Source organism: Sander lucioperca, chromosome 14, assembly GCF_008315115.2.
Source record: "Sander lucioperca isolate FBNREF2018 chromosome 14, SLUC_FBN_1.2, whole genome shotgun sequence".
Classification (NCBI taxonomy): Eukaryota; Metazoa; Chordata; class Actinopteri; order Perciformes; family Percidae; genus Sander; species Sander lucioperca.
In genome coordinates this window covers 28,354,465-28,368,367 of record NC_050186.1, presented here as the reverse complement: position 1 = coordinate 28,368,367, position 13,903 = coordinate 28,354,465, and the positions used below count along the sequence as shown (strand labels likewise).

Here is a 13,903-nt window from a genome sequence, read left to right as displayed (position 1 = left end):
GGGAAGGTTTTCGGCACAGTTCACTGATTGGCGAGCGTGTAAACGTCACTTCCATAACAGTAAATCCAATTGGTGGGGTTCCTTGTCAGTTAACTCTGTCATAGTTCAAGAGGATGGACCAAAGAGCCATTTTTCTATCACACTGGATGGACCGATTCTCTGCACGATCCGTTCTGCACATGCGCAAGATAATACTGTTTTACCGAGGATACTGTCGGTACACGATCCGTTCTGCCTGCACGATCCGTTCTGCACATGCGCGGTTGTACGAGGATTTACGACACTGCACGATCTGTTCCACGCTTCCGGTCGACAGCCAAGCTAACGTTAGTTTAGCTAACAGCTAATTCGGCTAACTGCTAGCTGATTGTAGCGGTCTGCCGTTAGCCTCCACAGGCAAGCTAACGTTAGTTTAGCTAACAGCTAATTCGGCTAACTGCTAGCTGAGACAGCATGTAATAACTTTAAAAAGACCCTCAAAATAAAACTTGAAAATAAACGTTGACATATATAACAAACACCTAACATATATAACAGCTGTTACGTCAGTTCTACTTTACTTGTGCTCATTTAAAATACAATCACTCAATACTTGTCTTTATTGTTATTACTGTGAAGTCTTAATTTAGCTGTAGCCTGCTTTTCCCATTACGTTTGAGTTAACGTTATTTTAGACTGAATCTAGCTGTCAGCTAGCGGTTAGCCGAATTAGCTGTTAGCTAAACTAACGTTAGCTTGCCTGTGGAGGCGACAGACCGCTACAATCAGCTAGCGGTTAGCCGAATTAGCTGTTAGCTAAACTAACGTTAGCTTGGCTGTCGACCGGAAGCGTGGAACAGATCGTGCAGTGTCGTAAATCCTCGTACAACCGCGCATGCGCGAACATTTTGCGCATGTGCAGAACGGATCGTGTACCGACAACATCCATGGGATGGACCTTTTTCACAGCAGACATTTTTGACTTGTCATAGCAGGAAAAGCACAGCTAAAATTGATAACCTTAACGATGGCTCAATTCCATCAAGTGTCCCAGGAAGCTATTTCAGTGAGTCAGCATGCACAATACCAGGACCTCGAATACACCTGTGCTTTTCCTACTATGTCAACATGTCTGCCGTGAAAAATGTCTATTAGGGCCACATGTGAAAATGTATTTGAGTTCTGAGTTTAAAGTCAGAATTCTGACTCTCAATTGTTTGTTTTTTTTAGTTTTAAAAAAATAAAATATTTCGCTAAAACAGATTTATGTCATGTGCTGATTGTACATTAGAGGATTACGGCCAAAAGTCAGAATTCAGATTTTTTTTTCTGACTTTAAACTCAGAATTCTGACTTTAAACTCAGAATCCAATACATTTTTTTACATGTGGGCCTAATCCTCTTCCGTACAATCGGCACATGACATAAATCTGTTTTTGCGAAATAAAATAAATAAAAAACAATGAGTATGATGCATTACTATACAAAAATACAACGCACATTAGGGAAAACTGATCATGTTGAATATACACGGAAAACTATACAAATGTTTCTTAGTTCAGTGAAGTTTTAAGGAATTTGGGAACGGGGTCAAAAAATAGACAAAAACGTTTAAATATTTATTTAATGTTTGATATATTAAAATGCTGTGAGAAAGAAAATACCGGTACTTATAGTGACACTCTGTTGAGGCCCATGCAGCAAAACAGAGAGCTGCGAATATTACAGCAACAATACAAACATATATCAAGCAAGAACTACAATTCAATTCAATTTTATTATGACGGTCAATAATCACAGCAAATTTGATACAACAGGCAAAGTTCTGAGAGGTCTATATGACAATATCAATAGTAACATGTATTTATAGTGTTCAGTTATTTATTGCCAGAGATATGATTTTTAAATTGCTACTTTTCCTTCAAATATCAGAAGACAATCTCCGACAATCCTTAACTAGTTTACAGAAACAAAGTTACTTATTACCTTCTCACTACACAGATTTCAAAGAAGAAATATCCCAAACTAATTGTGTTTTTAGTATTCTATTTGTATTTTATTCATTTATATACATTTTAAACAATCTTCATTTTTTTTTTCACATTTAATCACACATGCACATATTTAACTTTAAAAGATGAAAGAAGATGAAAACTCGCTCATCATGCAGTGATAACAACTATGGCTAAATGAGACATATTGCTACATACATAAACCCCGCTATAAGTTGTCATTTGTGTTGTCTTGTCTCTGTGGATTTCAGTCCTCTGTGTTTGAAGCTCTGCAGATATTAGCAGAAGTGTCATCACAATGTACACCAAGTCCAGGACAGAGCGGCTGAGTGAATGTGGTCTGGACTCTGTGGAGGAGGGTCATGGTTTCAGAGACGCTGTAGAAACACAGAACACCTGCACTGTGATCCAGGTAAACTCCCACTCGGGAGCACTTAGGACCCGAGACAGAAGTTCTGGCGTTGTTATGTCTGAATTCATAACCATTATGGAAACACTCTAATGCCCAAGACTTGTCATTGTGCCCAAATGCACTTTCTCTTCCTGCTCTGCTAATATTCTTGTATGCAACTGCTATAAAAATGCCTGTCCCTTTTAAGTCCACCTCCCAGTAACAACGTCCAGTCAGACTTTCTCTACACAAAGCCTGAGCCCAGTCAGTAAAACTGTCTGGGTGACTATAACAGTCATAATCACCTCTATAATAGTGTGTTGCTCCTAGGACACTGCAATACATAAATTTCCTGTATGCTGTGTTCTGATCCACTGTGATTTGACATGAATATTTTAAGAATTCAGCTCTGGTCTTGGGCTCTGCCTGTGGCAGTAAAACATCTTCAGTCCCTGTAAGCGACATGTTGGTCCATTCCTCACTCAGAATGTCCTGTAGTTTATCTCTGGCCTTTGACACAGCTGCAGTCACATCCTCAGTGTACCTCAGAGGACGGATATCGATGCTGGATGAGTCTGTAGCTTCACTAAGATGTGACAGCAAGATGAAATTGTGCAGAAACTGGATGTGATCGTCTGTGTGTAACAGTTGCTCCAGCTCAGTGAGGTTCCGGTTCAGCTCAGTGATCTCCTGCTGCAGCTTCTCCTGAAGCTTGTTGACGTGAGCCACTTCAGTTTTCTGACGAGATCTGATCTGCTGCTTCGCATCTGTGAAGATCCTTTCGATGTCCTCCACAGCTTTTTCAGCAGAGTGATTGATAGCTTCCACTTCCTGCTGAAGCCCCTTCACATTTTTCTCCCTGTTTTGGATTCTCTGCTGGATCTTTTGCAGACATGACCCGAGCTCTTTCTGCCTCTCAGTCATTTCTGCTGCAGCTGAAACTGTGTCGTGGCCTTTATGTTCATCCATTGAGCACAGATAGCAGATACATGTCTGATCGGTGCGGCAGAAAATCTTCATCACCTCGTTGTGACGAGTACAGACATTCTCCTGGAGCTTCTGGGAGGGGTCGACCAGCTTGTGTTTCCTTAATGGAACAACTTCATAGTGAGGCTGGAGGTGCTGCTCACAGTAAGAGACCAGACACTGCAGACAGGACTTGAGAGCTTTCACTTTTCCCCCAGGGCAGAAATCACATGCCACATAGTAGTGATCAGCCGGAGCAGGTTGGAGTCCTGTCTTCTTCAGTTCCTCCACTAAATCTGCCAACATGGTGTTTTTCACCAGGGCAGGCCTCGGTCCAAAGGTCTGTCTGCACTGAGGACAGCTGTAGATTTCCTTCTGATCCTCTTCATCCCAGTGACTTTTAATACAGCTCATACAGTAGTTGTGCCCACAGGGAATAGTCACTGGATCCTTCAGTAGATCCAGACAGATGGAACAGCAGAGTTTTTCCTGGTCCATCTGAATTCCTCGCTGCGCCATTTCACCTCTCAGAGACAGTGACTGGCAAATAGTTCCACTTTCAGATAACCACTGCCCTCTAAACAAAAACGCAGTTAATTTTCTTCATACGCAATACGCCTTCTGATATGCAGTGAACAGGGCTGTCAGTGTAAAGTTCTGGAATAAAACTCTGACACAGCAAAGTAGCTTTTAGACTTTTTAGTGAACTTATAAATCTCCGTTACAATTGTTTACATTTTTGTTAACGCCGCCATCTTGATTTCTGAATACCTCGCTGCTTCCGCAGTCTCAGACAGAGAGAAGGAAGAAGGTCTCAACACAACAATGAAACTAAAGCGCCCCCTTGTGGACTGAATAAAACATCGTCTGCTTGCAACCTAAGACACATCACATGTGGAAATACTATAACATCATAACATCACATGTTATAAATCATAAACATTACAGTCAGCTCTTGCACAATACTGGTTACACCAGGGTTCTCAAACTCAACTTACCTGGGGGCCGCTGGAGGTAGAGTCTGGGTCAGGCTGGGCCGCATCAGGTATGACATTATACTCCTTGTACACTGCAACTTTCTCTGTGCATATGAGACATGTAGGAGTGCCCCTGTGCTCGAAAAAAAATATTCCGTCTCCCACTTTCCCTGAAATTGCCTGTGCTCGTCGCCAACCTTTCTCTTCACGGCACGTTTTGAGAGACATGACTGGAACTGGGTGATGGCATATATTTTCCGTCACTCCGGAACACGTTTCAACCAAGTGACTAACATTGATACTTGCCCAGGTACTGTTGATTATAAAAAAAGTTCAAACCATGCTTAATGTTATGAAAACAATGTCCTTTTGGTTTAAATGTACATAATGGACTCTGCAGCCAGATCTAATCAAATAACTACACTAATCAGCATTCGACTGCCTCACCCAAGCCTAGCTTCTAAAGAATTGAATAAGTCACGTCTGTTATTTAGCATAAAGGTAGAAGCTCAAGGAGACCTATTGTTTAATCAACTTTGAGAGCCATCCCCTGTTGGGCCAGACAAAGAATGAGTATTCCTGTAGTTTGGAAACAATTGACACTGACTTGGTAAGATCCTGTGGCCGGGTGTGGCCACAAGACACATGGATTAGGAACACCTTTTCCTTTGAAGACATCTGACCAATACGGAGGGATTTAATTTGAGGAACCACCCTCAGCTCCTTAGGATAAATTTGGAAACTTCACAATGATTCAGGACTGTTTGAATGTGTCTCCCGAAGGGGAGGCATGTTTGGCAGTCCACTGCTGGCAGTGTTTTATTGATGTATTGTTTTGTATTGTTTGGACTGTAAAATTGTGACCCCACAAGGAAGCATGCTTGCAGTCCACTGCTGGCAGTGTAACATTTGCTTTTGTCATGTCAGTTTTCACCATGTTGTTTATTAAACCTTTTGCTTAACTTTCAATTGGACCCTAGCCTTCTCCTTCCTCCTCAGGAATCAAACGAACACGTCGTTCTTTTAGATTTTCCAACAGTACTTCATTGACAACAAACGCCGCTATCAGGAGACCGTAAGTGACACACGCAACGACTCAGCAAAAAGGTGCGTTTCAGAACAACTCGAGGGCCACATTAACACTAAACTTTGATGTCAAGTAGGGGGCCACAAAATATCATCCCGTGGGCCTCAACAGTTTGAGACCCGTGGGTTATACCCATATGTACACTGGCAGATAGTGATGGGTGAAAATGAACGAACAAATATTTTTGAACGACTCTTTATGCATTGTCCACGGCAGGTTAATGGTGCATTCACCTGCTTCTCAGTTGGTCATTTTTCAGACTTCTGTGTGTTATAGAGCTTTGGGTTTAAGTCTTGCATTAACATTTTTATTAATGTAAACCTATGATGGCTGCTAAATGCATTTCAGAAAGCAGCTGTGTTGTAGAAAACTGATTTGCACTACTTTTTCTTTTTTTTTTTGCAGGATGGTAGGGGAAGACTCAGCCCTGATTGGCTCACCCTGACATCCTTACCCTAACCATAACCAATCCCACTCCTCTTGCCTAAACATAACCCTCTTCTTGTCTAAACCTAACCAACCCAACCAGAGCAGGCAACGAGTACTAGCCCCCCCATCCTTATGGAATAAAGGTGTATGACAGGTATGCCAATACTGCATAGGTCATAAACTGTCAATCAATCCCTGTCGTACACACCTGAGCAAAGGTCGAATCAGTTGGAGAAAGTTAGTCTGCACAGTGTTACATTATGAAGTACACACTGTTCAATATTTAATATTGTATGTATTAATAGGTATACCTGTAGATAGTGTAGGCAATATTAAATTAAAATTTACTTTCACCCTGTTTCATACAAGAAAAAAAAACTATGTAAAAGCAAATTCATGTGACAATTTGATAAATGTTTAATTGCGGAGGTCAGCAGGATTTTTGGGAGATCAGTCTAAAAGAAGAGAAATCTTCAAATAAACTCATTCATTTCAAATCAAAGTCTTTTCTGAATCGTAGTTTGGATTTTACATCTGCTCTAAACACCATGGCTGCACTTTTGTGAGAAATACTTTTCCTTGAAAAATCAACTTTATTAACTGATTTGGAATAAAGAAACTTCAGGCTGCTGTTCCTAGAACCATGATAACTTTACTGTACTTGGTTAGTTATTTAAACAGACTTTAAACCTGCAATAACAACAATTTTTGGGCAGTTTGCTGCTGACAAATAAATGTTATTTATCCATATTACAGAGTGCTGCACTTATTGCCTATATTACTGATGTCCATGCTACATCCACACATGCTGTCTGTATTGCAATACTAGAACTGCTACCAGTGCCACATTCACTGCTACTGCTCCCACAGAAAACAGACACAACGCACATTCCCTTGAAAAAGGATTGTGTTTTATTTACAGTGATTTTCATCAGAATTACAATACAAATGATTTATAGTCTCCACAGACGGAGAATTCATTTAGAGCTTGAGGAGGTCCGCTGAAGGCTGTGTGTTTTTTGTGTGGCACAGCAGAGTGTGGCAGCTTTGGCAGAGGGACAGTCCTTGGATGTATCTGCAGCCTCCTCTTCCTCTTCTTCTTCTTCTCATCCTCGCCTTGGTTCACCTGCTCAGTGACTCTCTCCTTTCTTTCCCACAACCTACGTGGCGACAGAATAAAATGATCCACCATGTGAGTAGAAAACACTCAAACATATCTGAACATAGATGAATCCGGGGTGCTGTAACTATTCCGTACCCTCTTGAAGTCGCTCATGTTGGTGGCCTGTACTGGAGTGCCTATGAATGTCAGGTAGTTGATTTTTGTCGTTTCCTCATCTCCTTGGTTTGACTTGACAAACAACTAGTAAGGGGAAAAAAATGACATACCATCAATGTATATATCAGCTCAGTTGAAGATGAAGTACAGTCATGAAAAAATTAGGACACCCATGCTAAAGTTGACTAAAAAGAGGAATAAAAAAAAAAAAATCATCTTTTGGAAATTGATCTTAATGCCTTAATTAAAAAAAATGAGGAAAAATCCAACCTTTTAAGGACACCAATTTTCTTTGTGAATGAATAATGTATCGTAAATAAATAAATGTTCTTCCTTAAAATACAGGGGGCATAAGTAAGTACACCCCTATGTTAAATTCCCATAGAGGCAGGCAGATTTTTATTTTCAAAGGCCAGTTATGTCATGGATCCAGGATACTATGCATCCTGATAAAGTTCCCTTGGCCTTTGGAATTAAAATAGCCCCACATCACATACCCTTCACCATACCTAGAGATTGGCATAGGGTACTTTCCATAAAATCATCTCTCAATGCAAATCAAACCAGCTATTAGGCTAACTGAAATAAAACCATCTAGGAATTTAATTCCCTCCGGTAAACAGTTACGCAGTGTTGCCATAGACTGTAGAGTAAAACGGAAAGAGTGTCTCTGGTAAACGCTGTCTTTGTCAAGGTTGAGAGTAACGTTCCCCGTTTATACAGCCTTGTGTTGTTGTATTACGATCCTCATAATAAGTAAACAACGCAATGGGATTGTTTGATGTTTTTATTCACGGTGCGAAAGTGCCGAAAAATGCACTTCCGGGAAAAAAATGTAATCGCCACTAGAGGTGCAACGATGAACTATTAAATTAATCGCCAACTATTTTGATAATCGATTAATCGTTTGAGTCATTTTTTTATTAAAAAACATAAGATTTCTCCAATTCCAGCTTGTTAAATGTGAATATCTTCTAGTTTCTTCTCTCCTTTGTGACAGTAAACTGAATATCTTTGAGTTTTGGACAAAACAAGACATTTGAGGACGTCCTCTTAGGTTTTGGGAAACACTGATCCACATTTTTCACCATGTTTTGACATTTTTATAGATCAAACTAATCGATTAATCGAGAAAATAATCAACAGATTAATCGACTATGAAAATAATCGTTAGTTGCAGCCCTAATCGCCACATAATATTTGCGTTCCATGACAACAAAAAAAAAAAGTTTGAAAAATTATATTGATGTGCGGATTTATCGCTAGAAGACAAACCCGTCCCCAGCGTGTAAACATCTTTACATTAGCCAGTGCATTTCAATACACTGAATAAGACATTTTGTCTCAAGCCTAACCATGGCTCACTTTCAGCAGTTCTGCATGTTAACCTGGTCCTTACCGTAACACTCTGTACATTCTGGAACTTGACATAGCGCAGAGGAATCAAACCGTCCTCCTTGTAGTCTTCTTCCGACAACTCCAGAGTCTGAGTGGCTTCGCATCGCTCGGCGTCGTCGAAACCCATCGACCGAGGGAGATTAATGAACAGCTTCACCACCTTAGGGGCTTGGGCTGACACAGAGAAGGACGAGAAGAAGGAGAAATAAGAGCAGAGAGAAAGGAGGGGAAAAGGATTGGGAGAGAAGGAGGGAGGGAGGGAGGGAGGGAAGGGAAAACGGAGCAAAGGATAGGAAATTCGTTATCGGGAACTGAATATTCGCAATACCTCCAGATGAGAGATTCAAATTAATTAAGTTTAATTAATAGTTAGTAATGTTTTTATTTTTATTTTTTTATTTTCCGCCTTTAAAAAAAAAAAAAACTCACCAAAATCTGAGGATAGTAGCTTCATAGAGAAGAGCTTCACAGGCTGGTTGAAGGCAATAGTTATCAGCAACTAGACAAGATTAAAAAGGACAGCAACGTATTAGACAAATTAGTACAAAAAGTATCCTTCCTCAAGAAAATGTTTTCAAAAACGAACAAAAAAAACTTTCATATAATTTGGACCATTATTATTACCATATGTGTCTAAAACGTTGGAAAATCAGACAAGACAGACAATAAATTAATAACCCTCTCAGTCTGCTGGGGACCAACTATAATCATCTGAGAAAAGTCATTTAGTTACATTCATTCGGCTTAGGTGCTGCCCAAAACGGCTCGGGTGCTTCGCCTAAAGGCCTTTTTATGGTTGTGCGGAGGCTCCACGCAGAGATTTCGCCTTAGCCTACGTAAGTGGCCTGATGTTTATACTTGTGCGCTGGTGTGTGCCTCGAGCCGGCGTGTGTGTGTGTGTGTGAGTGAGAGAGAGTGGCGGCTACTAGCTTTGGAGCGAGTACCGACTCTAGAGTCATAGTGAGAGAAACAAAGTGTCTCCCCTGTTCTTTCTGACCACGGTGGGAAATCTGTAGCAGGAAAAGTTAACCCTCTCCTTGATTTCATGTTCCTTATGGAGAAGGAGAACCAGGAAATGAGTCGGGGGAAATGCAACGCTACCAAGCCACGGCTGAGCGACGTGTAGTTACATTTTTCGAGAGGTGCACGTCAGCCTATGGCGTAGGGTCCGGCGTAGACACAGAGGGGTCTGCGGGGGTACGCCGTCGATTCAACGCGCAACCATAAAAAGGCCTTAAGCCTTTTAATGGTAGGGAAAACCCTGCAAGCATTACTTCCAGGGCCAGGAGCACATCGTTAGCTAACTACATGGTATGGGTTTGTGAGGCTACAGGTTACATATAAAAAAAAAAAAACTTGTTCGCAACTAGAACCTCCACTGTAAAGTATCTCCCCAGCTCTGGTCCGGCTAGCAGAGTTTAGGGTTACATTAGCAGCTACAAAGTAAATCAGCAGAATGTGACTGGCTACATGCCACATGTCATGTGTGATCGCCATGTCTTTGATTGACCAATGCAGTGTACTGCTAGATGACACAAGTTGAAAAACTAGATCCAGTGTTGAAGCGTACCGCTGGGACTAATCTCTGACTGACAACACAACTTTTTGGGGAAATAAAATCCCATATGCAATTACATACAGAATCTGCGAGGCTTTTGGCTTGTTGAAGACACGTTTTGTGTTGAAAATGGGGTGATTAAAAGAAATTGCTAACATTCTTCCAACCTGCTTGTTTTTTTTTGCACAACTATTTGGGACTGGGGAAAAATTACAAACGTATGTGAGAAATGCATGAACTGACTGAATTATTCTTCTGTGTGATTGCAAGATCACACATTTGGGCAGATTTTGGACAGCTCGTACCTGTTCATCGCAGTCAGACTCCATGTAGGTGGAGTCTTTGATTAAGCAGTTATCGAAGCCGCAGTCATCGCTCTCATTGAGGCATTCGCAGCCGGCTTTGCTGACAAAAGGCATGAGGTCCATCTGAAAAAGAAACAAAACAAACTCAACTCCTGGGTCTATTCCTGCCTTTATTTTACAATTACATTTATACATGTCCTTTTGGGGCAACTGGCTGATTCACATTTTCTCCGTGTTGCACAAATACTGTACATAATTATTGCGTTGGTCCGTTTTAAACTTTTATTTCCTCTTCTTCATATATTACATATGGTACATTCTCTTATTCCGCTGATATAAAAGGCAAACATATCTCGATGCAAAGTGTACGCTGCTTTGCTTCTTGGTGTCTCTCTCTCTCACACACACACACACACACACACACACACACACACACACACACACACACACACACACACACACACACACACACACACACACACACACACACACACACACACACACACACACACACACACACACACACACACACACACACACACACACACACACACACACACACACACACACCTATCTTTGTGGGGACCCGTCATTGACATAATGCATTCCCTAGCCCCTTAACCTAACCTTAACCATCACAACTAAATGCCTAACCTTAACCCTTACCCTCACCATAACCTAATTCTAACCCTAATCCTAAAACCAAGTCTTAACCCTCAAACAGCCCTTTAACCTTGTGGGGTCCAGCATTTTGGGCCCCACAAGGCTGTGCAGACCCCACAAGTATACTGTATTCCCTGGTTTTTGGACCCCACGAATATAGTAAAACAAGCACACACGCACGCACACACACCTTCAGCAGAGAGGCGTCAGTAACATTGTCAACTCACGTATCCCTTTGGAATGTCGGAGTCCTCGCTGTTTCCCGGGTCATTCTCTGTGTGCTGTTTGATTTTCTCCTCCAGACCGGCGGAGTCTGCCCCCTGATACTGATCCACCCGGACCCGGTTCCTGAAGAACAAGAACGTTGGTGTGGCTGAGATGTTGTTGGCTGCCGCTGTCGCCTGAGAAAAAGAGAAATGGTTTCAAGAATTTAGCAGCACCAAAACCTTGTCTAACCTAACTGCTAATACTGTGCTGGATCTCCAGGCTTGCAGCCTTTTTTTTTTGTTTTCATTATTTACGCCATAATCATTTTTGTGTCTCTGACATAAGTGAATGACGTTTGTCAGGTCCATTTGTTTTGCTGTTGATTCATAAAGGAATTCAGTAATTGCATTTTTCATTTAATATCACTTCAAAACAGGATTGTCATCGGTCTGAATGGGTCAACAAAAAGATTGCAGACCTGACTTTATCGGTGGTCTGACAATGCTAGAATAATCAAAAAAAGCATAAGATATTAAAACGTTAAATATAAATGCTACACCTGGGGTTACAGTGGAAAGTGGTTTACCAACCATTGTTGTTATCGAATCGTTTCTCCAGCTTTGACGGGACTCTGTTGGAGGAAAACCATATGGTAGATGTGGCAGATCAGACTTACCTGACAGACATGAACATCTACTTCAAGGAAGACGACCTGTGGGTACTTGTTACTCAACATGTTGAAAGCCGGAGCTATTCTGACACAGGGCCGACACCTGAGGAGGCAGAGGAGAGTATGTTAGGGATCTGCTCTCATCTCTCAAGTAGTGCTGAAACCATTAGTCAATTAATTTTCAAGTCAGTCAACGTTAACCCTTCTGTTGTCGTCCCATCGGCAACTTGTTGTTTTTTCTGGGTCAAAATTTTAAATGAAAACTTATTTTTCAACCTTTTGTTGCTCTTTCGAAACTTTTCCCGATGTTTTTGTTGATTTTCTTTCCAGGTTTTTTGTCACTGTTTGACAGTTTTTTTCAGCGATTATTTTTTATGTTTTTGTTTATTTATTTTTAAATGCTATAATATTAAATAAAACACCCACATTCAATAAAAGTAGTAAACTGATCATTTATGGTTGTATGGAACCATCCACGTTATTTTATTTGGCAATTTGGTTGTAAGAAACCCAAATTTCTGATATGGAAACTTTTTAAAAATGGGTCGAATTTGACCCGAAGACAACAGGAGGGTTAAGAAAACTGACAACATTAAATAATCAATTAACTTTCAGTTATGTATCATACCTATTTATAAACTTTAGCTGGTCTAAGCTTCTAAAATAAGATGATTTTCTGGTCATCTCTGTTGTATATCGTCACCCCCAAAACTGGACTATGTAATGGAGACATTGTTTCAAAATTACATATATCACATACTGTAACATTACTGACATTTCGTGCAACTTATAGGCTGACAATACAATACATCGCAGCTAATATCGACCCCAACGACGTAACGTAATTGGTTAAACTTAAACGTTTCATACTTAAAACTTCCCAAGAGCTAAATTTACTGATATAACGTGGCAACTCCTCTAGTATTACTCTTTAAGTTAAACATTCATCATTATTAACAAATAGCAGCTAGCCTACATATTCACACATCACGTTACAACACTTACATAAGCTTTGCTAGTGCAATATGCTTGATTAAACCTATAAAATGTTGAAATGGCTTAATTTCTTTCATAAATCCCACAAGGTAACGATTTAATATAAAATTATGAGCTAAGTTACAAGCTACCAGAAAAAAAAAAAAAAAAAAAATCAGCAAAACCTCACATTTATACACATAAGTCATTTATTCAATAATTTCATCCAACTTTACAGCCTACGGACAAAATTCAACGTCCTGTGACGTTACTAGCTAAGTAACCTAACGTTAACGTTACAATGAAAGCGTAGCTAGCTAACCGTTAAATATAACTAACGCTACAAGGACTGGCTACAGTGGGGAGTAAAATCCAACACCCTTTTTTAAATCCATTTATATTGGTGCTAATGTTGCCGTTTTTCATCATAAAATCGTACGATCCCTCAGCAGCAAAGTTAATGCAATATTGCTATGTCATTGTAAGCAATAGAGCTAGCTAGCTAGTTAGCTAACTCCAGTAACGATAGCATGCTGAACTTGGTTTCCTACCAATGAGAGCTACACCTATCATATACCGTATAGCCTATATACAGCTCGTGTCAGCTCCACAAAACAGTAAAAACGACGAGCTCTGAATATTTTCTAGTCTCATATTGATAGGACAGACTAAAGTGCTAAGCTCGGCTAGCCGCTCGGCCTGGAAGTCGGTTTGGTAAGCTTACCCAGCCATTGTAAACTTCACCACGGCAAGCCTGGAGCCGGAGGCCGCTAACTCCGGCTGGAAGTCCGGGTCGCTCCCGATCACTTTAACACCGACCATGGTACAGCTTGCGGCTGTGGTGTGAGCTGGTTACCCGGGTGATGTTCAGGAGCACCTAGTCAAAATAAAGTGTTGTGTTTTTAGCTTTCTGCCAGTATATTAGCTAGCTAACTAGCTGCTTTCTAAACCACACTACAGGTACAGGGAGCTGTTTGGGATGTGGACTCCTGATTGGCCAATAGACA

The 13,903-nt window shown here is 40.8% G+C and overlaps 2 protein-coding genes across 2 annotated transcripts; both read right to left on the bottom strand.

Moving 5' to 3' along the window:
- Window positions 1–1,737: 1,737 nt before the first annotated feature.
- On the bottom strand, window positions 1,738–4,031 carry LOC116034766 (tripartite motif-containing protein 16-like). Its single transcript, XM_031277491.2, has one exon. It carries the CDS (start codon window positions 3,865–3,867, stop codon window positions 2,239–2,241), a length of 1,629 nt encoding a protein of 542 aa, XP_031133351.1. The 5' UTR covers window positions 3,868–4,031; the 3' UTR covers window positions 1,738–2,238.
- Window positions 4,032–6,730: 2,699 nt separating this feature from the next.
- Window positions 6,731–13,903, bottom strand: txnl1 (thioredoxin-like 1). The gene is made up of 8 exons (XM_031277497.2): window positions 13,621–13,903; window positions 11,928–12,024; window positions 11,272–11,445; window positions 10,382–10,504; window positions 8,948–9,017; window positions 8,520–8,692; window positions 7,100–7,204; window positions 6,731–7,001 (listed from the first exon to the last, which is right to left on the bottom strand). The coding sequence occupies exons 1-8, from the start codon at window positions 13,716–13,718 to the stop codon at window positions 6,972–6,974; spliced, it is 870 nt and encodes a 289-aa protein (XP_031133357.1). The 5' UTR covers window positions 13,719–13,903; the 3' UTR covers window positions 6,731–6,971.

What these genes read in the sequence shown, in the direction of transcription:
- LOC116034766 (XM_031277491.2), bottom strand. Translation starts at nt 3,867, where the DNA reads ATGGCGCAGCGAGGAATTCAGATGGACCAGGAAAAACTCTGCTGTTCC.
- txnl1 (XM_031277497.2), bottom strand. Translation starts at nt 13,718, where the DNA reads ATGGTCGGTGTTAAAGTGATCGGGAGCGACCCGGACTTCCAGCCGGAG. An exon ending in CCGACATTCCAAAGGGATAC is followed by an intron (nt 10,505 to 11,271) that starts GTGAGTTGACAA and finishes TTTCTTTTTCAG; the next exon opens with ATGGACCTCATGCCTTTTGT. An exon ending in AGAATGTACAGAGTGTTACG is followed by an intron (nt 7,205 to 8,519) that starts GTAAGGACCAGG and finishes TCCCCTTACTAG; the next exon opens with TTGTTTGTCAAGTCAAACCA.